General features: G+C 36.9%; 2 protein-coding genes across 3 annotated transcripts in view; one reads left to right on the top strand and one right to left on the bottom strand.

Moving 5' to 3' along the window:
- Nucleotides 1-22,119, top strand: part of LIPC (lipase C, hepatic type) — a 49,105-nt gene extending 26,986 nt beyond the window's left edge. Inside the window, exons 2-9 of one of the 2 annotated variants that reach the window (XM_051629008.1) lie at nt 5,582-5,769; nt 7,355-7,534; nt 9,214-9,331; nt 11,166-11,399; nt 12,756-12,998; nt 16,292-16,412; nt 17,119-17,337; nt 19,827-22,119. In XM_051629008.1, the coding sequence (XP_051484968.1) occupies nt 5,582-5,769; nt 7,355-7,534; nt 9,214-9,331; nt 11,166-11,399; nt 12,756-12,998; nt 16,292-16,412; nt 17,119-17,337; nt 19,827-19,932 (1,409 nt within the window). In that variant the 3' untranslated portion in view covers nt 19,933-22,119. The remainder of the gene's footprint in view (nt 1-5,581; nt 5,770-7,354; nt 7,535-9,213; nt 9,332-11,165; nt 11,400-12,755; nt 12,999-16,291; nt 16,413-17,118; nt 17,338-19,826) is intronic. The other variant, XM_051629009.1, reaches the window with a different exon arrangement.
- Nucleotides 22,120-23,269: 1,150 nt separating this feature from the next.
- The window catches only part of ADAM10 (ADAM metallopeptidase domain 10), a 45,956-nt gene continuing 43,493 nt past the window's right edge, over nt 23,270-25,732 (bottom strand). The window contains 2 exon segments of the mRNA XM_051628996.1: nt 23,270-25,435; nt 25,438-25,521. Coding sequence (XP_051484956.1) covers nt 25,398-25,435; nt 25,438-25,521 — 122 coding nt within the window. The 3' untranslated portion in view covers nt 23,270-25,397.

Genomic DNA, 25,732 nt, shown 5'->3' with positions numbered 1-25,732 from the left:
TGCTTAGTCCTATTCCTTGAACTGAACAAAGGCCACTTTGGTAGACTGGGATTTAATTATACTCAAGCTAGGCAGATTTCCCCACTTAACCAACAGGCTGCCTGGTGCTAGAGAACTGCCTCATCTCTTTGTTACTAGAGTCCTAAGGCTAAAACTCAGCCAAATTCCAACACCACCATCCCCCTTTTTTTTTTCCTCTCTTCTTTCTACTGCAACAGTCAGTCATCCTCCACACACCATTGACCTCTTCATTTCCCACTGCTGTTCCGCAAACAGGCAGGAGTTTGTCTTTTTCCAAGTATCAGTATGGTGCCAAGCATAAATATTCACCAGGGGAGTTTTGTGAGAGTAGCTAGTACCAAAACATTTTAAATAAACCTACAGTTCACTAACTTCCCTGTGCAGACAAGGCTGGCTGTGCATGAGTACTGTGACTGTGCCTGCATCCACCACCTGCCAGCACGGCTCTGCCTTCCAGGGGATATAGCTATCGTGCAGCAGTCCAGCCTGCCAGGTTGTCCCATGGCCTAGTCTGGGAATTTCAGTCAGTAATGCCTTCTTCTGCCAATATCCTAAAGATTCTAATGTTTCTATCTTCTTATTCTTGTAAGCTCCCTGTAATTTTTTTTTCTGAGCTTCAAACACATGTTCTTGCTGCATGTATTTCATTTCTCCTTGTCCTATGGAATGCTGTGATCCAGAAGTTACACTGAATTTCTGACATAGCAAGTTGGTACCAGATATCTGATGTCACTGCAGGATCATGCAGCAAAAAGAAGTAAGGCCACAGGAAGAAAATGAACTCCCACTTCCAGCACAGTTATCTTAAAATAGAACTCAAAAAAAATTTTATCTATTGCAACCTATTCCCATCTTTGTTTTGCCCAAAGAGATAAAAAACCAGAAATATAAAAAAAGAGATATAAAAAGAGATGTAAAAAGAGAAACTTTGCCCAAAGAGATATAAAATGCTTAGGTAAACACAGAACAACTGAAACATACCGTTTACTTAGGTTTCACATGCTAGTATTTAAATTTTGTAGAATTTTCAGATTAAGGAGGGCTTCACTATTTGCAAAAAACACTACATGTGTTCTAGTAGTCTACTACTTTGTGTCATTCTGTGTCAGTTGCAGCAAATTACTTTCCCTAGAAAGCCCACAGTCTGGAGGTTATGACAGGCGCCACTAAAAGTAAAAATCAGTGAAGAGGACTGTCCATATCTAACAGGAACACCAACAACTATGCTACTAGAAAGAACAGCTGTAAGGGAAGCATTTGTCAGATTGAGACCCCAACCCTTCCATGCCATTAGTTCTTCTTTTACATGATAAAAAAAATCTGGCTATTAGAAATGAGGAGATCGGTGATACTTTCCACTTTCCAGAGCCCAAACAAAAATCATTAACATATCACTGCCTCTGCTTAACTTCACAGCAGAATTCCCTAATTCTGGGGACCACAACAGTTGTGTCACTTGCTTCTTTAATGTATGGGATACTGGTAACACTAAAATAACATCACAGTGCATAAGTGATCTTCTAGAAACATTTCCATGAATGGAAAGCAGAAAAAGCCATCTAAAAGTTACAGAAGACTTATCAAAGCTCAGATAAATCCATTCATGAACACAAAGCTGAAGAAGGGCCAGGAGGCAATCAGAAGAAATATGATGTGTCTAGGTAGTGGGGTATGTATGCATGCTTATGTATATGAATTTTAAGTAACCTTAACATAGCAGCAGCATGAAGTCCAGCTTCCTTTTAGGTTTACTTAATTTTTCAATTGCCTGTGGATTAGTTGAGTGCCATTGAAACATCCTCTTCTACCCTCTTTAGGGAGACAGTATTGAGAAAATCTTCCTGTACAATTTCATGACAGGAAGAAGGACACTGAACATTTTTTTTTTCTTAAGCAGAAAAGTAATTTCCCTTAATCCAAGTTTTTAATGCACTACTGTAAGATTCATTTAAAATGGATGACATAGCAAATATTAACATTCTGCTCTTAACATTATATAGTTCTACCATACTTTGTCCTCATTCCTGACACATCTTTAGACAAATGTTGTAGTGTGAAGCAGATATTTTGTAGGTATATTTTTATGCCCAATCACACATGATATAGAAATAAATATTTATAGATTCTGGATCTCGCCCTCCAAAAAAGCAAACAGTCTTTCATGGTTTCAAACCCTGCCAGTACCCAGACTTTTGTCTAGTTACCAGTTAAGTTTTCATTTACAAGTCTTAAAGCATTACTATCACATCTGTAAATTTCAGAAGAGACCCCAAAAATTCCATAGTTTAGAAAACACTATTCCTTCTCATCTTTTGGGGTGATTCAATCCAAGTCAGACTCCTGGATTAACCTGCTTCTACTGGTAAATAAAAGATTTTGGTCAAAAAAAACCTACAGATGGTCCATACAGAATTGTAATTATTACTGCTATTTGTAAGACCTTTTTTTACAGGAAAAAAATATTTCTTCATATTTAATGGCTTTCTCATTATTCTTCATATGCTCCTTTCATCTTAGTTTGGAGCTTGTGTTATTAGAAGCAGGACAAGCATCACCTAAAGTAATAAACACTAATAATGCAGATAATAATTAAATACTAATAGTTGGAAACAATAACTGAACTCTTATCTTGCACATCCCAACGTATTGCATCCAGATGGCTACTAGACCTACGAACAGGTATGCAGGTGTCTTTTTTTTTTTTTTTGAAATTCCAGTTTTAAAAATAATTTTCATTTTGTTCAACTGGGAATCACTCCTTTGGTTTTACTTTTCAGTAACAAAACACAGTTATCTCATGTGAAATGTAAAAGTATTTTGGTATCTCTGGCAAACTTACCCCAAAACATTTTACAAGAATCTTTGCTGTTTTACAGTTAAGCAGTATTTTTTACAAACCCATCCTTCAGTTACAGGCTTTACTGTACCCCATAGAAACATCATTAACACAAAGTAAGAAAAGGTCACAACATTTCTCGCTTGTGATTACCATGCTGCTCTGCATGAAGGTAATTTATGATAGCACATGGATCAGTGTGGCCACACTGCATTGTCTTTCCTAAAATAATTCATGTTACAGTAGGATCTTCACAGAAAAAGTAAATTAAGTCAGCAACTCACTCATTGGAGTAAGGGTAAATTTTCCAAAGAGAAAAATTTTTGGAGTTTCAGTAAGATCTTGCCACTTTTAGCTGCAACTAGAATGGGAAAAAATTCAGCAGGTTTATTTTGTTGGTTTTGTAAACTGACCTATGAAACTTTGCAGTTCCCCTTGATTATGTCACTGAGTCACATGTATGACATTTTTAGCAAGACTCTGTTGTAGAAGTCAAGCTCTTCAGGCTCTATTCCTTCTCCAAGTCACTACATGGATTAACAGATTGAAGCAGGTCTTTGTCAACAGCACAACAGATTCTATTGGAACTTCTAACAGCCATGAAGAGGCTCAGCTATATATTTAATTCCCCCTCAGACTTGCTGGCAAACCAATGGCTCACCCATTAAAGCACCCTGAGCACTTTCACAGTCAATGTATAAATAAAACAGCTATTTACTAACTTGTTTTCGGTAGAATGCACAATATGGAGCATGACAAAGCTCCTCTGCATTGCACAAACACCAAGAGAGCAAAAAGAAAATGAAAACAAGACTTAAAACAAAGAAAGGAAGTGTACAATGGAACAGGCACAAGTTGGTTTGCTTTTTTGTGCTAAAAATAGAGCACAGTGTTTATCTTTGTGTAGAAACTACTCACCAAAGCCTAAATAAACTGGAGGTTAAGAATATCAACATAATTAAAACTCTTTCCAGTTTTCAATTCTTCATCTAGATTCGCTTTCTCCTAATATTACCTTGTCCTTTCCCACCAAAAAAAAAAATCCAACGGAAATGCTCTTAAGTAGACATTTCAAACGAGACATGATCAGACATAGTCCTGATTAGCTATCAACCATTCAAAGTGCCATTAAAGACAAATGTGAGACACTGAGGCTAAGAATTTTGACAATAAACCTTCAATAACCTTGAAGCTTTTAAATTCCAGCTCTTGTAAAATGCTGAACAACCTTCTACAATGTTTCCTAGCTACAAAACACAACATTGCCTGGAGTTACTTGGAATACTCAGCAATTAGTCATAAATAGAAAAGAGTGCACAGTCAGTTCAGTTTGGGAGTTTTCTTGCCAGAATTGTCATTCACTTAATAAAATAAAATATGCTGGCTTGTTTATACTAAAATAAAAGCTTAAATAAAGACTGACATGTGGTGAATCTAAAACCAGCATGCCTTACATTAGGGTTCTTTGTACTGAGTATAAGAAGATGCTACTACTGCAAACAATATGGGAGCTTCCCATCACTAATATACTTGCAGGATAAAGGCCCATCTGTAAATGTATCAGAAGCACCTTGTAAATTATCAAAATCTTATCAAGACAACAATGTTATAGAACCTGAGGATACATTTGCAGATTTAATACAGATATTAACGTGCTCTGATTTAGATGTTCAGGTATCACCTGAACTTGGTAATGAGTGCTGCAAACACTGTTCTGTATGTCGTTAATATTAAAGTGCCTTAACTTACTGGCACTGACATTGTCTCTTCCTACTAAAAAACTCCTCCTTGATGCATCTTGGAATTATATCTTCCTGTCTCCCAGCCAAATCACAGTGGTGACTCGGAGTAATTTTTGTTATTGATTACTACAGCCAAGTCTTTTTACCCTTGTGTCACTTCCAATTTATGAGCCCCATTTACAGAGAAATTCTTATCAACTATATGACCTTGCACTTCATAGTATCAGATTTCTACCTGTTTCTGGTGCTGTATTTCAAGGTTGTCTAACACTTAGTGTTTAACATTTTGGTCTCCTCAGTGGTAGCAAATGCTAAATTTTGTCAGTCTTGTACCCTTCATGCCTGCTTCTTTACTGAAAATATTAAAATAAAATTAGCCAAAAAACAGGCCCCAAGAAACTGCTAGTGAACTCTCCACTCGAAAACTTTCCTTTACAACATAAAGAACTGTAACCCCTCATTTATCTAGGTGATCACATGTTCACTTTTCTTCTACTAACCCCCACTTTTTCTAGCTATGCAATTATTTGTTATATAGTTTTCAGATTAATACAGTCTGAAAGCTTATTAGAAAGAAACATCAGGCTTGCATGTCACAAAGAGCTTTTTCAAAGCTTCTGCTTTATTTTACTCCATTATTCAGCAATTTCTCTATATTCATGCTTTCCTTCTAAGCTCATAATGCTGATAAAACCACAGTTCACCTTGCCTCCACTTTCTTATATACAGAAACCATTCCAGGTACTTAACAGTTATTTATGAAATGCTGTCTTAGATGTAGACCATCTCAAACTTTGAAAGAGATCGCTTTTTTTTGACTCTAAATGTACAGCTTAGGCCCACCTGGAGTAGGCAATATTCATACATAGCTAGAGTTTCAATCTTGCTAGTTTAGTTTGTCTTATCAACTGTGTTTCAATAATAACTTATTCAGGATTTAGATTAAATCCAATTATGACTGTTGCTATGAATTTCATTTCAGAGGCACTGGGATCACAGAGTCAGCACACAAGAGCAACGAAAGATCAGCAAAACTTAGAAACCAAATTTCGACTCTATAGAGATACAACTGAAGAAAGCTGTGAGATTTTTTTTAATCAGTTGGAGACTCTTGACAAATGCAGTTTCAATGCCTCTCTTCCTCTGGTGATGATAGTCCATGGCTGGTCGGTATGAACTCACATTTTAATACAAACTATATCTGATTTGATATACTTTCCTTCTCATTCTGTTAGTGCCAAAAGTGACTTCTGAAGAAGGGCTGTGATTAAAAAGATGGTGGATTTTCTTGGTAGCAATCATGGCTAGAAATAATACAAAGTGCATACTCCCCACTGAGATTCTAAAGGAACAGTCTATAAGTAATTTTTCATGTGGGAGTCCCATACCAAGGATTAGATTCAGCCCTGATTAAAAGCCAGCAAAGTTTGAACAAGTATCTGAATTAATGTGCTGTGCCTCTGGAGGACTTGATACCAGTTTCATTTCTGCAATACATTCACTGCCAGATATTTACACACTTATTGAAAAGAAGTGCACACAATCTCCCCACATCTTTCTCACAGATACGCCTTTAAAGAGATCTTCTCTATAAGCCACCTCAGCTGAAAATGAAGCCTTCAACATCAATGAATTATCATTTAACTGCTTCCAATTAAACCGTAAAATAGAGCTTTCTCTAAAAGCATAGCAGTAGTAAAGAGTGACTTTTGATCAGCTTCTCAGTTGAAAAAGCAGCAAAAGAAAAGGAAGGCTAAGAAATAATGTCATTTGAACAGATCTTTAATTCTCCTAGAACCAATGTCTTCACAAGAGGTGGCAAAATGGATCTTTTTTGCAAATCAGTAAATATGCAGAGGAACCTGGAACAACACCCTTGGTGCACCTCAATAAGTAACAGCAAAGCTGTCTTTGGATGAAGCATTTTCTTAGATTACTTTAGCCAAGCCTCCCAAATAAGAATTTGCTCAAAAATTTGTCTTCCAAGACAAATCAAAGAACTGAGGCTGCTGCCATTCAAGTTTATCATTCATAGTAACTTCATTTGCAGAGATCTTGGGCTCTTAAGAGGAGTATGCAGGGAAACCCAGAACTAAGACACCCAAATCCTGTTAAAACACCAGAAGAGATAAGGATGTTCTATTAATTAAGGAAATAACTGCAACTAGAGCAACAATTAAATCTGATAATAATTATTCTGGTTCATCAAGTCAGAAGTAGTCTGATACTAGTAAGGAAATGGTGATCCTTAAAGAATGACTCAAAAAAAAAAAAAAGAAGCAGATTTTATAATAGCACAGCAGCAAACGGTAAATGCCCACTGGTCTGCAAATCCTCCAACTTCCCCCCCTCTCCAACCCTTTTAGCTTAAATTTATATGGACAGCTGCTCTTAAATGCAATAAAAAATTTTATGGGCATTTCGGTCTGTCTTTTAAATTAGTATTAGCAATTATCTCAGGATAAGCAAAAATATTTAGGGACATCATTTCACTGATAATAGCTCATATTAAAAGACAAATTATTATACAGTTTTTACATAGATTCTTATTTTTTTTTGTCCATCAAAAGCTGCAGATTGTCAGCACTGAAGCATGCTAAAACCCCTAAAATTTAGTTATCAGCATAAAGCCCTCCTTGTTTATATTATGTTTTTTGTTTTCTTGAACTTTTCACAATAAATATTTGGCAGAGACCGATTCCCCTTAAGATTGTGTTTGTTTTCATTTTGTTTTTGTTTTGTTTTAATATAATAGGTGGATGGAATATTAGAAGGTTGGATTTGGAAAATGGCAGCAGCTCTGAAGTCTCAGCATAAAGAAATTAATGTGATCATTGCAGACTGGCTTACACTTGCTCACCAGCACTATCCCATTGCTGTACAGAATACACGCTACGTAGGACAGGAGATAGCAAACTTCCTGGAATGGCTGGAGGTAAGAGCCCCCAGATCATCACAGGTTTCTCTGGAACAGACCTATTTACCTGTACTTACGCTTCTACCACCTTTCTCAGATACTATACTGGTTAATTCTGTTCATTTCAATCACTGAATTCTGTTCATTTCAATCACTGAAGTTTCTTCACTGAAGAAATATTTCTTCATAAACTTTCACATGACTTCATAAAACTTAACTTGAAATGAAATTATACACAATGAATTTAATACATTCATTTAAATATGGCAGGGGTTAAGGTGCAAGAAAAATACACTGCAAAGCTGAAAGATCTGTAACAGGCACCACTGAAGGGCTAAGCTGCTTTCAACAGGAATGGCAGGGCTAGAACAAGTTTCACGTACAATGCCCAGTTAGGGACAACAAGCACAAGAGAGAGGCCAGAAAAGCCAGAGTATTTTTTGTTGTGACATTACAAGAAACATTAGCTCTTGGTCAAATATGTTTTGAATTGCTGAAGCCTAAGGTTGGATTTTGAAGCTGTTTAATTATTGAATGAATCAAATGGTGGACTTTGTTCAGTTCCCAGGAGAGCACGCCACATTGTCAACAAAAAAGAATGTCTGTGATTTCTCCTGTGTCAGCAAACAAATTGAGGCTTGAATAAAAGACTCCTTTCTCCAGCATTGTAGGTAGCTGCTCTTGTACCATGATTATGTTCCAAGATGCAAACACACCACAAATTTTCACAGCAGTCATTTGGGCGTGTTCTAGCAGTAAACCTTCCAGCTGTTGAGAAGTACCCCTGCTGAGTTTGTAGCAGTTAAAAAACACCTTCATTCCAAATCTCTTACCTATCTTTTCCTTTATGCTTCAGTCTCCTTACTGGCATACTTGAAATATCAGCAATGGATGTAACAAAAACTGCAGTGCTGTGCAACATTTTAACAAAGAACAAAAATAAAGTAGGTATTAGTACTCTTTGTCCAAGAGTCCATAGGGCATGATCACTAACAATCTCAATAGTATTCATCTCAGTAACACCTGCCAAGAAAATTGGTCAGATCTTGCAATTTCTAAGAGCTGTCTCTCTCAAAAGAAGGCTGCCACGCTTCACTCACCTCCACAAGAGACAGGTATCAAGACTGCAGAGCCCCTCCATTGGGACATGCAATACCCACAACAAAAATAAAATGGAGGTTTGTCTTTCCTTGCAAAAAAAAATGACACATTTTTCCTTATAAGTCAGAAAAACTTAAGAGCCTTGCAAGTCAGGTGAAATGCTTATGATCTAGACAGTATTGATTATGCAGAAAGAAGGGCCTGAGGCCAATTGTTTCAATAGGTTTGCTTCAGATCAGACACGCTGTTTCGCACAAATCAGTACAAAAATATCATTGCCTTATCAGTTGGCATGTCTGATCAATTTTTGATACTTCAGCTTCTAATTTGGCTTGTGCAAGTTTCTCATGAAAAAAAAAAAGCAAGGTAGCAGTGTCCAAATGTGTGGAATTTTCCTGGTACATGAAAAGTAGGCAAGGAATAATGTTCAGCCAGCAAAGAAATTTAGTGCATGATCCATGCACCTCATCTGACTTCCATCATTGACAAACAAATTTCTTGTGTTGTAGTTTGTGGCATTCCTAGCTTGTAGTAAGTATTTCACTGTTTACTTTTCACATTTCCTGCATCTGAATCAAGCTGCTGCTATCTTCTAGGAGTCCATTCAATTTTCCAGAAGAAATGCTCATCTAATTGGGTACAGCCTAGGAGCTCATGTTTCAGGATTTGCTGGAAGTTATATCAGTGGTACCAAAAAGATTGGAAGAATTACAGGTAAAAGACTAATAACTTTAAGAAATGTAACATTCAGTAACTTTAAGATATATAGATATTGGACATGTTGATGTTATATCAATATTTACCGGTGGAAGAGCAGTATTTGCCATAGTTTAGAAGTTTCATCCCACTGGTTAGAAATTCAATTTAGATAATTTAATGAAAACATTTTCAAAATAAAATATCATAGTATTTCTAGCTTTTATCTTTCCTAGTTATTTCCTTTTATCAGTCCAAATTATGACACACAGAATATACAAGTGTGAGGATTACAAATCATAAACTAAAGATTCCAGTTGCATGTTGCTTGAATTTAACCATTCCCAGTTACACCTTAAACTAAACGTCAGCCATTAATGTTGGATCTTTGGTCACTATTTTGACCCAAAGTCATTAAAATACACTGTTCATTGTTAGCACCTAATTTAAAAAAACCCAAAACCTTATGGAAATTGTTTGATTGTGCTTGATCTTTCAATTGTGGTACGCTGCTCACACAGTGATTTGAAGTCACTTCTCCTATAGTCCTAGATTACAAGTACCCTAATAGATGCTTTCAGTAAACAAAGTTAACAATAACACTGTTGTTTTGACTAGTGGAATCTTGAGCCTTCTGTAACGTTTTGTAACTGTACTAATTACTAATGAAATGAAAATACATTTATAAGGCTACTGATACACTGTATACAGTACCATGTCTAATGCACAGTGATAGCCTAAAAAAACCAAAACACAACAGAAGTGCATTTTACACGCACACAAAAGTTACACTGAAGTTACCAGAGAAAACATTTCACTTTAATCTAATTTGGGAGTAAGGCAAATATACATGACTGCAGTGTGAAGTCTCAGTTCTGATCTTGGATTCATTGCCACATACCATAGTCCTTCACACAGTCAGCTCTTGTGGAACTGCCTGTATGCCAAGAAGCTGATTTTACACAGTGTTGTGTTACTACACCTGTGTTTACTTCACCAGTGCTGCTTGTTCAAACCGTATTAGTACCTCAAACCTCAATAATGGGGAAGTAAAAAAAAATTATTTATTGCATTCTTCAGCACAAATTATTCAGACTTGCAATATTAAACTCCAAAAATTCAGTGATAAAAGCTAATAAAAATACAAGGAAATGTATGCCTTCAGGGTGTCACCCCTACTTGCAGCCCGTGCTATTAATCTTGTGCAGCTGCATCTATGCAATTACATTAGTCCACAGTATCAGATGAAGAATCAAAAATCTAGAAGCTTGTCCTCAAAACCGAAGGCAGCTTTAAACGACACAGGTAGTCCTTTTCCATAAATCAGTTCTCAACCAAGAAGAGCACCATACAAAACTATCTAGCAAACTAAACTCGGCAAGACTCCCTAAGTGGATACTGAATACCATAAAAATGTGCCTTGAAGATACAGCAGAAATAAAGCTCTTCTAAGCAACAACTGAAACATTAAAGTCTCAGGTCCTAAATGTGGGCTAAAAGTCAACTTTGTTGCAGCACTGTTGTCTTCAAAAGGGCCTCTGAAATACGTGACCTCTACAGCCTGAAAGAACAAAACGGTTTGTCTACAACAAACACACCTATCTCTGGGCCTGTGTCCTTGTGCATGTAGCAGTTACTGTTTATACCAGTGCCTCTGTTTCTTTACCTTTTTGGTGTAACCATTTACCCTCTCTGCAGGACAAGTGATCCTAGCATTGTTTCTATCAGGGAAAGACCTTGTAAAGTACCAGTGCTGTCTGTTTTTAAAAGTTTATCACAGACTTTTCTCACAACAGTAAAAGAAGAGTCCATCTGAAGTATATCACAGCTGGATTATTTGCATTTCTTGCAGGCCTTGACCCTGCTGGTCCCTTGTTTGAAGGAATGTCACCAACAGACCGTTTATCTCCAGATGATGCAAACTTTGTAGATGCAATTCATACATTCACTAAGCAGCACATGGGTCTCAGTGTTGGCATCAAGCAGCCTGTGGCTCATTTTGACTTCTATCCCAATGGAGGCACCTTTCAGCCTGGCTGCCACGTCATACACGTGTATAACCACATTGCACAGTACGGAATCAGTGGTAAGAACCAACAGCACAAAATGTTCAGCTGCACTGGCAGCATCTCTGGAAAACTTCACATAGATACTGTTTAAGACCACAGAGATAACAGGAATGCAAGGAAATTTATTTTCTAGAAACTTGTTATCTGATTTTTAGATGTATTGAGTACAAACTGTTGTTACTGGCTAGAGTCAGGAATCTGGCTGCCTAGCACGTCTGAAAACGAGCCCACGAGCACCCTGCTGTCAAGCACTTCTGAATAATTTCAAAGGTATTTCTTCTAGCAATAGAGGAAATGAGAAAACTTACTCTAATTAAACAACACTCATCTACTGTGCAACTAATTATTTCAATACAAATAAAACACAGGGCTTTACTACTCACCTCCTTACTTCACCTTTTCCCAACTTCCTGTCCTTCAGCTGTGCAGATGATGCAGATGATGGCCAGTGTTGCAGGCCAGGTTTTATATATGGAAGCTTATTTCAAATGTACCTAAAAATAAGCATATAGAGAAACTTATGCAACATACTGAAAAAAGATAAGGTACTGATGAACAGGGACAACCAGAACTGTTCACCAAAAAACCCCAAAAGAGTACTGTCTACCCAGCTCACTACATTACAAAAATACTTTTCAACTATCATCACACTATCTAAAAGTAGGCCTTACCTGTTAGTGGATAATTCATAACAAATTTGAAAAAAAGCATCAGCTAAAAAGCTTATGTGAAGACATAAAAACAGTCATTGTGATATATCCTGATTCACAGAAGAAAATAAATTTTGTAACTCGATGACACTTAAGGAAGAAAAAGATACTTCCAGTAATAAAAGATCTATCTATTTAATAATTTTAATGGATTTAATATATTTTTGCTCCTTATTCCCCAGTAGTAGCTGCAAGGAAATATTAATTCAACATGAGTTTGTCACTCTGATAAGGACAAAATTTGACATTACCACATCATGATCCAAAGACAACAGTGTTCAACCATTCAGAATGAGACTGCTGCCTTTAATGTGGCATGATCTACATATGGACTGCATATGTTTTATTTCATACTGACCAAAACAGCCAGTACAATGAAATGAAGATTCATAGTGATAGTCTTAAAATACCTAGGCTAAAGAAGTTTAAGCAGTAAATTACTCCATTTTATTATCATGTGGGTTCAGCCAAGCTATTTTGTAATGATCCTCAAAGTAAAGTTGCTGCAATGTATGATTTCTGAGGCAAAATAATAGTATTTTAGTAGTAAAGGGGGCAGGGGAAAAACAGCATATGTTTAGAGTTGGCTACTGTACTCCTCTGCAGTTGAAATGGTAAAAAGGAATAAGGGACTGCAAAATTTTGTTGTTTCAATTTTTTCAGGCATCACTCAAACTGTAAAATGTGCCCATGAGAGGTCAGTTCATTTGTTCATCGACTCTCTGCTTCACAAGGATAAGCAAAGCACAGCATACTGGTGCAACGACATCAACACGTTCAACAAAGGACTGTGCCTCAGCTGTCGAAAGAACCGGTGCAACACTCTGGGATACAACATCAGGGAGGAAAGGCTCCCAAAAAGTAGACGACTCTTCTTGAAAACAAGAGCACAGATGCCTTTCAAAGGTTTGTGGGAATACTTGCTAGTGTCTCCAGATTTATCACAAGCTGCAAGAACGAGCCTAAGCTTTGTGATCCTTTTTACTCATTTATTAAAGCTTACACAATCTATGGGAATAATCAATCTGCTGAGACAACTGAGAATCCTTGCAGGCCACCATGATGTCCTTTCAACAAGATCCTGACGTTTAATATTTCTGTGGGAAAAAGCAGGCTGCATGCTTGCCACAGGCTAACTGTGGATATGAGGCCTCAGAGATGTTCAGGGTCCTGATCTACCAGGATTTTCCTACAGCTGACCTGTGTGAATTTGTTGTAATATATGCAGGCACGCAGACAAGCCAAAAAAACCCAAGCATAATTGCTCTGAGAGGCCTATAAAACCTCCTGTTCCAGGAGTAACTCTACCTACTCTACAAGATGATATACAAATTATTACTTTTCAAACAACACAGAGACAACAGAATAGCACAGACTTTCACAAGGCAGAACTGTAGCGCTCAAATATAGTGACTGCTACTCTAGATTTACCTCCATTAAATTACTTTGAGAGCACAAAGTAACCATTTTCTAAGCTCAGAGAGCCACTCACTGCGGTTTCGTGCATCTTTTACCACACAGAGCAGCAGCCACGGCAGGGCGCAGGGCCCACCTGCCGGCCCGCAGCACAAAATGGCGGGGCCCGGCTGCCAACAACGCGGCTGCCAGAGCCCGCGAGGCGGCTGCTGCGGCTCAGCAGACATTTCACCTTCCAGCGGGAACATTTACGTACAATTTTTGTAGCGAGAACAAGCGCACGGCACGACGGAAGGGACACGCCCGCCCTCCGGCGCCGGCCGGGCCGCAGCCCCGTCCCGCCCCTCTCTCCTCAGCGCTGAGGCGGCGCCGGCCCCGCCCGCCCCGGCCCCGCACCCGGCCCCGCACGCGGCCCGGGCTGGCCCCTTCTGCCTGGCGCGGCCGGAGAGGGGCTGCCCCTGGTGCCTGCCCAAGCCTGGGGTTGGAGAAACACGGGGAATGTCGTCAGCCTGCCCCTGGCACGCAAGGCCTTCCCAGTCCTGAGGAGAAATGGTTAAAGATGCTGCTTGCCTTACACGTCGTTACCTCACAGTGCCCGGCACTCAGGTGTGGTGCCACAGATGCTAAAAAAATACAAAAATTCAGGTACTTTAAAAATAAAATGGGAAGTCTTCTGCTATTGCAGCTATGAAGTACAGGGTGATGCCTCCTGAGGAGTCTGCTCGGCCTTGATTGATACTCAGAGCAGCTGAATCTGCTAGATCTCCTCTTACATTTTGTTAAAATGCCTCAGGAAGCTACTTGAAGTAGATTTTAAAACTCTAGAGGCTGTGCCTAGTTCCCTAGTTGTTATTTTGCTGCAGTACATGGTGCCCACTACCACCACACCTGGGCAAAGAAATGCCATCCCTTCTTCTCTAGACAGTAAGATAGTCTCAGTTTGTGGTAAAATATCCGCGTCCTATTGGCTTTTACTTCAGTGTTAAACATGTGGCATTTTTATGCTTGGAAATGGTTTTGCTTCAGAAAAACATCCTTGGCACATACACAGATATGTGTGCCCCAAACAATGGTTTCCTTTCACAAAAGCTCCCAAACAAGGCAGCAACTGTAGGAGGGTACACATAAAGTCATCTTTGTAATGTGCTTTAAAAAATGTTTGAAGATCATGTGAGAAACTGAAACAGAAGAAATTTGAGCAAATCAGCATTACACTTCACAATTCTCTGTCTTCACAAAATCTGACATTTCATTTTTTCAAGTTAATGGCATGTTCTTGACTGCAAATTAATCAAGTTCAAGCAAAAAGTAGTTGTTAGAAAGATGTTAGCATTTACAATAAAGCTGTGATGGCATCCTAAGTCAGAGTTTTTATGTGAATATGCTCACCTTTTTCCTTAAAGTAAGCATTGTAACCACAGCAAAATCCTACTCTTTATCAGAACATACAGTAGAACAATCAGTTTTCAGATGGAGTAAAAACTCGGGGCAAGACAGGATATACATAAAAGTGATCAGTAAACAACCCTCTCTGCCTTGTTTGTGCTCATCACGTTTGCAGAAGAGAATCAGCCATTTGGTCTTCTACTGAGTGTCAACTTTTCAAAAGAAAATACATTGTTCACTAGCATAAAATAACTATGAAACAACAATAAAAAGATACAGCTTTTCTAGCAAACACTTTCAATTGTGAACACTCAGAGCTGCACACAAAAAAATACTCTGTGCATATACATGAAAAGATGACTCCTTACCAGCATGGTGGAGCCATACTCCAATGTAATCAAGTCTGAAGGGGGCAGGGAGAGGAAATGAGGAAAGAGCATCTTTCTACTCAAAAACAAGTATCAATAACATTTATTAGAAGAGCTTCCCATATGAAATTTGACCAGATTGCAAGGATAAATACAAAATCCCTAAATCCTCCAAATACTCTGTGATCTTTGTTAATAGAAATTACTTAGGTTTTCTTCCTTAACACCTAAATCAGTTTTGACAAGAAGGTGGCTGGTAGAATTACCAGACAGAAGAGTTTTGGACATTCTAATCTAGCTGACAATATCTGCATCTAACTGTATGTTTGGTTTGGGTGTTTGTTTTTTCATAATTTACTAAATGTCAAACTGCTCATAATCAGTACACTGATGATTTCTTGGGCATTCTTCATTCTGACAATATTCAGTTCAAAGACTTTCCTAAACACTGTTCTTCCAGAAACCCACCAAATCTCAAAGTATTAATGACATCTTTCTTACAGTAATGCCCTTGAACAAAGTCATATTGTTAATGGCTGCATGTTAAACACAATGTATCATTATGTAGTCACCGAAGGTTTGTGAGTCATCTAGATGTTTTGCAGAACAATTTTATAGACAGTCAGAGAAAAAGCCTGGCTACATTGCATAAGGTCTTCAATCTGCATCACACATCTCTAGCCATGTCCAGTCATAAGGATCTGTCTGCTGATTAGACAGAGGGCTTGCCAGAAGTTCTAACAATTACACTTCAGAAAAGCTGAAATATTTCCCCTGGAGGAATGTTTTATCCTACAAAGGGAACTCGGCCCAGGTGACCTCTTTTCTCCATGCTTTGAAATAAAGAGAGAGCCTCAAACCCTAAGGGACTACACACAGCACAGCAACAATCAGAAAAAGTGATGTTTTAATTGCAACACATTTGTTTAAAAAATAAAATGGAAATATCAATCAAGTTTATTTGCCTGAGAAATCTGTTGCTTCTTTGATCATTAATTTTGTCACTTGGCAAATTCTTCCCTTCTACAGTTTACCATTACCAGTTCAAGATCCACTTCATCAATGAAATTGAAGGCAAGGAGATAGACCCAACTTTCACCATCTCTCTGACTGGCACTAAGAAAGATGCTAAAAACCTGCCCATCACACTGTGAGTACTGATGTAAGATGTCATTGTATCAGTGAGAAACAAGGTGCCAGTTTACATCACCATGCACGTAATCATGCTGTGAGTGAAACAGTTTATTAGAACAGTTAAGTGAAGATGAACTGGAAAGTGGCCTCTTTTCACCCATACCTCCTAAAGTCACAAACTTTTACAATGTTGATACAGTTTTTGCTGGAAAGATCTCTATAAACCAAACTTGTTCATCTGAGAAGGTTCCCTGAACTTTACGTATCCTGTGCACTTATGTTCAGTCCATCCCACGGCTAACACAGGAATGTCTAATAAAATAAAACACAAATAAGCAGCTGTAATCAAGGTAAAGAATTTTCAATACTTATCATGATGGACACTAGCTGTACTAAACAAAAGCAATAGCATGGGTTGGCCTTTGCTCTCGCAGACAATTGACAAAATAGATTCTATTATGGGTAACCTTTTCTTTTGCTGTCAGAAACCACCACTGCTTCACCAGCTGTTCAAGCTTCTCCCACTTCTGCTTTTCTCCATGTTGATGTATTTCACCATTTTATGCACCTGGAGAAAGAGTATCCTAGAGACATTCTAATTTCTCCTCCCCCCCAGAGAGGGAACCAGATCTTTCTTTGGTTTTAAAGAAAAAATAAACTAGTATTTTTCACTTGAATCCATAATAATTAGGACAGCATTATTCTGGTTTTGTATTCTGCAGATTTGAAGGTATTAATGGAAATAAAACTCACTCTTTTCTCATCACCTTGGACACTGATATTGGTGAGCTAATAATGATCAAGTTCAAATGGGAAGGAACTGCAGTTTGGGAAAATATTTGGGACACAGTTCAAACCATAATACCATGGACAAAAGGCACCCGTCGACCAGGACTTATAGTGAAGACAATAAGAGTGAAAGCAGGGGAAACACAGCAGAAGTAAGTGTAACAAAAACACTGCTTTTCTGTAATCACACCACAGATGTTTGGTACACAGGTTATCCTAGTTCAAATTCAAGCATCTGAGTCCCAGCACTCTCACAAGTGAATTAATCCATGTATAATTTCTGGGTTTCCCCACTCTCCCTAGAGCAGGCTGCATTATTTTAAAGTGACTTAAAGAATTTCTTTGTTCTCAAATCAGAAATGAATAGTGGGAAATATTCTGGCTCAGCACTGCTGCTAATTTGAATTGAAGGCTCAATAACCTTGGGTGACAATTTTGTTGAGACTTGGGAATAGAGCAGTTAGCACATCGATCCAAGGAAGAATTTTTGTTAAGTTCTGCAGTGCCATTTTCCTACACAATTAATAATAACTAATGACAATTTCTTACTCATTTTTCAAATGTGATTATCTCACTCCATAAGGACCATATGAAATTTCAAAGAGATATTATGTAAGACAGATATTGACTCCAACGTTAAAGCTACTAAAATTTCAAGTTCCTACTTATAAAAATAGGCCAAATCTGAATTATCTTACTTTCAGTACCTACTTCATTGAGAAACTCAGCATCAGCATTCCTGAAAGTCCTCAGTAGAAGGACTACATGCAGCACTACACAGTCATCTGATTATCCATTGAAGTTCACATTTTTATAAAACTCTGTTATTTTTGTCTCATTCATTTAAAAGCCAGTCTGGTGTCTGATATTTGATAATTAATTACTATACTATGCAGGCTGTATAAGAGGTTCCTGGAGTGATGAACTGTGGACGCAAACTACAGATATTTTGAAATTTCTGTAGAATGTGAGCAGTCCTGCAAAACAAAAAGACTATCTATACTCCCACATACCACACTTTCACTGGTATTTGACTAACTTTTGCACTTTGGTTGTGCTTTCTTCTATAGTATGGAAGCAGTGATGTGAATTTTGTCAGCTGAACTCTGAAGTAGCACTAGAGAACAGTTTTCTGGAGAAAAAAAAACAATTCTGAACACAAGCTGAAGTCTGCAGATTTGGGTTTTTTTGGGGAGGCACGGGCATTACTTTTTTTCCTGCTGATTTCTTTGAAACTGACTCACCAAGTCTGAGTGGCCTTGTTCTCTACGTACAGCAATGCTAATAACACTTGTGAAACTCCTTATTCACACAAAGAAGTTTCAGCAACAAGACAGAATAACAAAACTTCAATGATTCCCACTGCTTTCATCCTTTGAGAATTTTTAACTAAACAGTTTAATTAAGGTTAATGGGAAAAGCATGTCTTACCTTGTAACTGTGGTTCAGTTTGAGGTGATTTTTTCCTTGCTACAGCCTCTTTCTTACCAGCACCAGTTGTAAGTACTGCAGACTTTCTGTGGAACAATACTTGTTAGCAGAGCTGCATCTCCTTCACACTAACACAAAAGACAAATAATTTAAGGAAAAATTTTCATAGACAATTTGTGAGCTGGAGGGCAGAGGAAGGATCATACTTTATTGGGCTTTGACCCCCTGAAAGTGTATTTTATAGGTATTTTCCTTTCCTAACCCAACACAAGGCACATGTTCCTGCCATTAAAAAAAATAATAATTTCTCTGTTTAAATACAGATTTTTGTACCTTGAGAAAAAGTATTAAATCTGTGAAAGAATTATGTTAACTATACTAATTTTTCTGACCAGAAAGCTCCTGTCCAATACAGCTGTGTCAATAACCTGGCACAAGCCAATTACTACTGAGGTATTACTTAAGGAATGCTAGGAAATGGGTAACTGAAGTGGGTAGCTATTACACTAACAAAAAAAATATAAGATGCTGGTATCTTCAGGTACCTAACACTCCCGGAAAGTTTTCTGGCTGCTAGAAGTGTGAGTTTTTGTCAAGATTTTAATGGATATTGATTAGGTTCTGGGTTTTTTTTTCTGTATAATCTGGGCTTGTCAAGGGAATGGAAATGACACATGGGGAGGAATCGGGGGGGGGGAATTAAAGATTATTGGAGGATTCTAAAAGGAGTAGCAAAGGATACTCAAGGAAAAGTATTTTCTTCAAAGAAAACAATACATAGATTTTGGTCTTCTTGGAAACATCAATAATTCTGGATCTAACAATTAGCAATTTTGGAAATTTAATATTGAAAAAAGTAGTAAACACAGGATGTGTTTTGAGTTCTCTTATATTGTTTCCTGAGCATCTGAACAAACTGCTGACAGTATTTTATATCCAAGTACCTTTACCTCACAAAGTTTGTGATATTTACATACATGATAAATTTGTTAAGATTATCTAATGACAAATAGACACAACAGAACAGCATAAACTGTACCAGAGAAAGGCAAGGCAGAATGCACATCTCTTTCCTCACAAGCCTGTAAAATCAGATACCTTCCTGTACAAGACAGGACAGCCAGATTCAGGCTATCTAGAGAGCACACTTTTATACAGACAGGATCCCTAAAAAGTAACATTATGCTTACATGCTGTGTTTTCTTTCCAGACTGACATTTTGCTCTCAAAGCATTGACAACCTTCATCTTCATCCAGCCCAAGAGAAAACATTTGTGAGGTGTGAAGACCAATTTCAGAAACAAAACAGAAAATGAGCAAGTACACAAAGAACATCTACTCACCAAAATATATTAAAAATTCTATACATCAAGTAAAATGTTTTTAAAATACACAGCTACATTAATATCCTGATTTCATAGGACAGTTTCATAGGTGGTGGTGAAGCTACATTAAAAGAATTTAGATTTTGTGATCCAACAAGAAGCTGAAGTATCTGCTTTGTTCATCTACGAGCCTACTCTCAAAGTTATCCATGAGCAATTTCAATGGCAACTCTCCATTTTAAATTGCTTAAAGTTTAAAAAAAAAGTGCTCACTAGAAATAAAAATACTACTATTTGAAAGAATCATTACCTTTGAAAAATTTCATTTTGTTGTATTTGAAGTAAGAAAGGGCTTAATTTACTATTAAAGACTGAAACACTAGTACTAATATAATTAAACCTTTCTCCTATATTATTTCCTAATGAAGAGGGAGTTAATTAATAGAAGAAAGTATTCCCAAATAGATAACGTTGTTCACAAAGAGTTTGAACTGTTTACTTTATAGCTTTCAAAACCTAAAACCATCTCAACATACAGAATGCTTGAGCTGTTATAACCAAAGCACAAGCCAAATAACTATGTCACCTAAAAATATTATACTAAACTTTGTCCTAGTGGAAAATGCTTTGCTGTTTAACTATTAAAGTACTGATTTACATTACTAGTAATTTAACTATTTTAATGATGTTTATATACTACATGCCATTCTAGCACAACTAAGTTGAGTTAACCTTTGCATGAAAATCATATCTACCTGTTCATGTAAGGCCTGAGATTTTTAGATTTTTAAATCACCATATGGCAGATTTTAGCATGATTAGAAACTGCATGAATAAATGAAAATGGTAAAATTCTCAAGCACTATCATTGTGTATAAACAAACTTAATAAATTCAAACATACACAATTCCCTTGGTTCCTATGTCAGAATATAAGCTACATGAAGAAACACTGTCTCAGATTATTTTTATTTTACAGCTAGTGCATACCGAAATGGAAATCAGTATCTAAGTCAGAGCATTTCATTTGTCACTTCATAATGCTAGGCACAGGATTTATTAAAAAATTTGTTTCTACAACTCTGTATTCTGAATGTAATTTGTTTTAAATGTTCTCTAAATAGAAAAAAATATGTGCAAGATTGTACTAAGGCCTGAAGCAAAACAGATTTTCCATACCAATATTTTACAGGTTATTATGCATTAAAACATACAAATGTTACCCGGATTAAACTGAAATTCATTTAAAAAGCATAAAAAAGGACCAAGGGGAGCACAACTAGCAATTCTGAAAGCAACAGTGATCAAATGCTGGATGCAGCCAGCTTTGCCAACCACTCAGAATATTAACTTCTAACTTTTAAAAGCTGTTTTCACTATTATTCCTTTAAAGAAAACATAAAGGCTGACTAAATATAATGCAAACTGAAACATACTTACTTTTCAAGTGATAATGATTGTCCTTCCAAGATGAAAATTTAAGAAGCTGATCTGAAATTTAAAATGGCCACTTGGAGTAGCATTTTCATTAGGAGAAATATTTGTAGATTTAGATAAAAACTGCATGTAAAATAATCTTTCAGTCTTCACTGAAAACCAGAGTTTGCGCTTTAGAAGATTTTGTTCAGTGAAGCAAATAGTTGTTTTCAAACATACAAAGTATTTCCACCTTCTATGTAAAAAATTTTAGTAATTCCATGCTTTAGGTTGCTATACGTAACAGAAAAATTAAAAGAACATTCAGCATTTGAACTCTTGCAGATACAGAGATAGTTATTCTGATGTAATTCTTCACAAACCCCATGTCCAAATACACTGTTTGAATAGCAATTACACTGATTTCTGATACAAAAATGAAAATAAAGCCCAAGTTGCAGCATATTCCAAGTCTAACAATGCCTGAACATAACACTGAAGTCATACCTGCAATGCCAAGTGCCTACAGTGGTGCCTCACTTGGTGCTCACTGGGATTATTCCTGTCTCCCTCCAAACAACTCAACTGAGACCTTGAAAGTCATGAGGAACCTGCTGCTGTCAGAGCAAGCACAGCTCAGAAGGATGTACTGACTGCAGTCCTTTCAATCACCTCTCTGTAATCATGAACCTCCAATACTCAGAAGTAAAAATATCTTCCTTCCTTTTGTGTGTTTTTCCTGAAATAAATATTGGAACATTTAGTTAAAGGCAAACTTTATTTATACCATACAAACTATAAGTTGATTATAATGTCTCATATCTAAAGAGGAGTTTGATGGTCTTCTGATTCACACCATTCTGACTATACTCGCTTTTACACCAGAGGGGGATGTACACATATAATGCCTAAAACACTAGGAAATACAAGAGGAATAAATGAATAGCTACAACAAGCAATTGAACTCATTTGTTTCCCCCAGTACATTTAAAAAAACCCACAAAATTTCAATTGTAGATGCTTGGGCATTATTTCTGCCCCTCTGGTTTGTGTTCCCAGGTAGAAATGCAAACACAACCACCACATCTCTTGGGCATCGATGAGGCCCATTTGCAGGTGGACTCTGCTCTAACTGATCTTTTCTTAACACCTTTTGCCCTGATTGTGCTGTTTAGCTACAAAGGGAAGCACTTCTATTAAAAAAAAAAGTCCTGAGAAAAACCAAACAAACCAACCCAAAAACCAAGGACTGTGAGGAAGGAACTCTGAATATGCTTTGAATACATCAAAGCAGATGCTGCTCAGTTAGGGAAACAGCTGTCTAAGCAGGCCACTCTCAACAAACAGCCCTCAGAAGGAAAGACTAGCTGGCAGGACTTACCTTTTCAAAGCAGTCTTATGCTTAAATCAATGGTACAACACACATGAACACACAGACACCCAGCTTAGCAGTTTTAAAACACCTTGCAAAAAGAATATTTGCTTCTTCTAAAAGTCTAATCCATCAGTTGTGCCTTCAGAGTATTGCATGTTAATTCCAGTATTCCTCTTTAAAAATCTATTTATTTCACAAAGTATGGTTCAGTAACTACGGTGTCAGGCCTGAATACCCCAGCACTAGTAACTACTTTCCATTTTGAAGACAGGAACAGAGAAAGCTTTATTCCTGTGAACATACAAGTAATTTAAAGGCAATTTTAGGGCTTTTTCTTAAAAAGGTTACACGAAAACATTTACTTTTGTATTGAACTGTATGATATTAAAATTGGGAAGTGTACTTTGAGAGTGTAAAGATAGCAGAACTACTTTTTTTGGCATGACAGCCCCTTCCAGCAAAAGCCAAAAATTAAATAGAATCTGTGAATTCCTTTCGCTTTCACGGTTCAAAAAGTAAATGGATCTTCAGAAGACAATTTCATCAAGTCTATTTATTAATGCATTTCAAGTTTCAAAAAACCTTACATATCTTTGCACAATACTTTATTTTTTGCATTTTTTAGTAAAAATTTCCAAAGTGAACAAAAAAGATACTGTATAAAACACAGTGGACATGAAATTGACAGTAGTATTCCATATCATTGTCTTGAACTTTCAGTTTTACCACATCTTGACTTGCAGTGGAGAGTTCAGTGCAGATTTCTGTTTTCAGAAAACATTTAACTTAGACTCAAAATAAAATAGGGCAGCATTTGACTGCCAAAATCCTACCACAGGATAACATTACAGGCAAAAAATTTACATGTTCCAAAGTCTACCACACTCAAGAAGTTACTAAGAACTCTTGCTGAATAAAAGTCACCATTTTAGAAATGCAAACCCACTTCCAACCTTTGCACAGTCTTAAAACAAATGTATTTAAAATGACTTAAAAGCAACTACATACACTTCTAGCTAGTTAGGATCATTTAGAATTATTTATATAGTCTATTGGACTCAGGGTTTCATGTACAAAATTTGTCTCTAAACCATGTACAAAAAAGCTGTATTTTGAAAAAGTTACCACATACTGTACAAGTTTACAAGGAAGAGATCCCATTATATTCTGTAATATTTTTGGCCTTGCTGGCTTGCGTCACATTATGAGAATGATTGTGTAAACCTTATACTCTTAAAAAAAAAAGAAAAAAGAAAAACAAGAAAAACAAAACAAAACAAACAAAGAAAGCCTGTCCAACCTTTAGTAAATTTTCTCCTAAGCAAAGCCAGGAAAATTATAGACATTTGTATCTCTAATTAGCTTGGTGCTTTTGGAAAACAAGCAATAAATACATCACAAGCTTAAACATTTTGTAATGCCCTCTTTCATCTCCTGCATAGCAGTAAGCACCTTTTATTTCCTCCTTTAAAATGCCAATTATTTACATTCATAATAAAAACTTTGGAATGGGACATTGTGCTGTTGAACTTCACTACAGTTATAAATTTAGGAAAATCGGTAGTCCTAACCACAATTTTAACTCCGCCACAGCTGCTGGGCAAATCACTCTACTTTAGTGGTTATCAATCAACAGTATCTTGCAGAAAAGTTATCAAAATATTTGATAAATTAAAAAACTACAAGCTTTTCTTCCTTTCCACATCCCTCAGAACACAAGCTTAATTATCATACTGTAAGAAAATCTGAACAGCCCAAATAAACAATTTTAAAAACAAGCTGAGTAACAGGCAGAATTTTCTAATGAAGCATGAAAATATTTCATCTAACCATTCATTATTTAACTGAATAATCAGACAAATTAAAAATATTAACGCTGAGCTACAGGAAATCAGACACTTGTATAAAACGTTTTTTTAAACATTCTGGCATTTGCAGAGTTTGCAGAACACTTGTTATATCTCAAAGACTGTTCAACCTTGTACGCTGTGTCTTAGCAGCTGCTTGATAAAGGTGAAATGAGTGCTTGAAGCAACTTTGATTATGATAAAAGAAGTTTGATTTGATTCAAAATTGCTGCGTAAAGCATCACAGGATCCTTGACCATTACACACCATCATCCTCTGTTATCCTGAGTATGTCAATTAAACAGTAATTTCTTCATTAATAGCGGAAAAGTTTTATAATACAAAGAAACATCCATATTGCAATTCTCTTGTTTACAATTGCACACAAGTACGGGTGTACGATAGAAATACATGTCTGCATATAACAATGTATATACATTGACAAGTAACGTCTCCAATGCTGAGGTGGTCTAGCTTCCTAGCCTTGTCTGGCAGTTGAAAAATACATGTGTTTTTTTTCAATTCTTGAGTAAAAGCTTTACTACAGCCATATTTGCCTGCAAGTGAAGAAAATGCAGCAATGAAGAGCACAGAAGGGGGAAATAATCATGATACTCTAGGATTTTGTACCACTAAATTAAAAAAGTAAGAAAAACACTTTTCTTCTTTTTGAGTTGGAAGATTTGCTCACTCAAAATGAACCATTTCCACTTGTTTTGAGGGCATTTCATTTTTTTTTTCCTCTTCAATTTTTGAGAGTTAGACTGGGGACAATGACTTTTCAGGTTTTCTTTGGAGTGAGTTTTCCCATTGTAGGCACTAGGAAGAACCAAGGCAAAAAGCTGCAGTCAACGTCTCATATGTCCCATCTGATAACTCTCCCGGGGCCTCTGTCGCTGTGGTGGCTGAGCGGTTTGTGGTGGTCTCCTCCTTTTTAAAGTGCCTGTTTCAAAGAAAGGCACACATTAAAATGAATTAAAAAAAAAAAAAAAGAAGAGAAATATTTCCAGAAAAGTTGCCCTGCCCATGCAAATTAAAAATGATTTTTTGGAAAGGCTTCAGATTTAGACTTGCAGGGTTTTAAATGGATGATTAACTGCATGGAGTATTTACAGAATACACTTAGTATCTCAACAGTAGTTCCTTAACAGGCT

Source organism: Apus apus, chromosome 10 (assembly GCF_020740795.1).
Source record: "Apus apus isolate bApuApu2 chromosome 10, bApuApu2.pri.cur, whole genome shotgun sequence".
Taxonomy (NCBI): domain Eukaryota; kingdom Metazoa; phylum Chordata; class Aves; order Apodiformes; family Apodidae; genus Apus; species Apus apus.
This window is presented reverse-complemented; position numbering and strand designations above follow the sequence as displayed.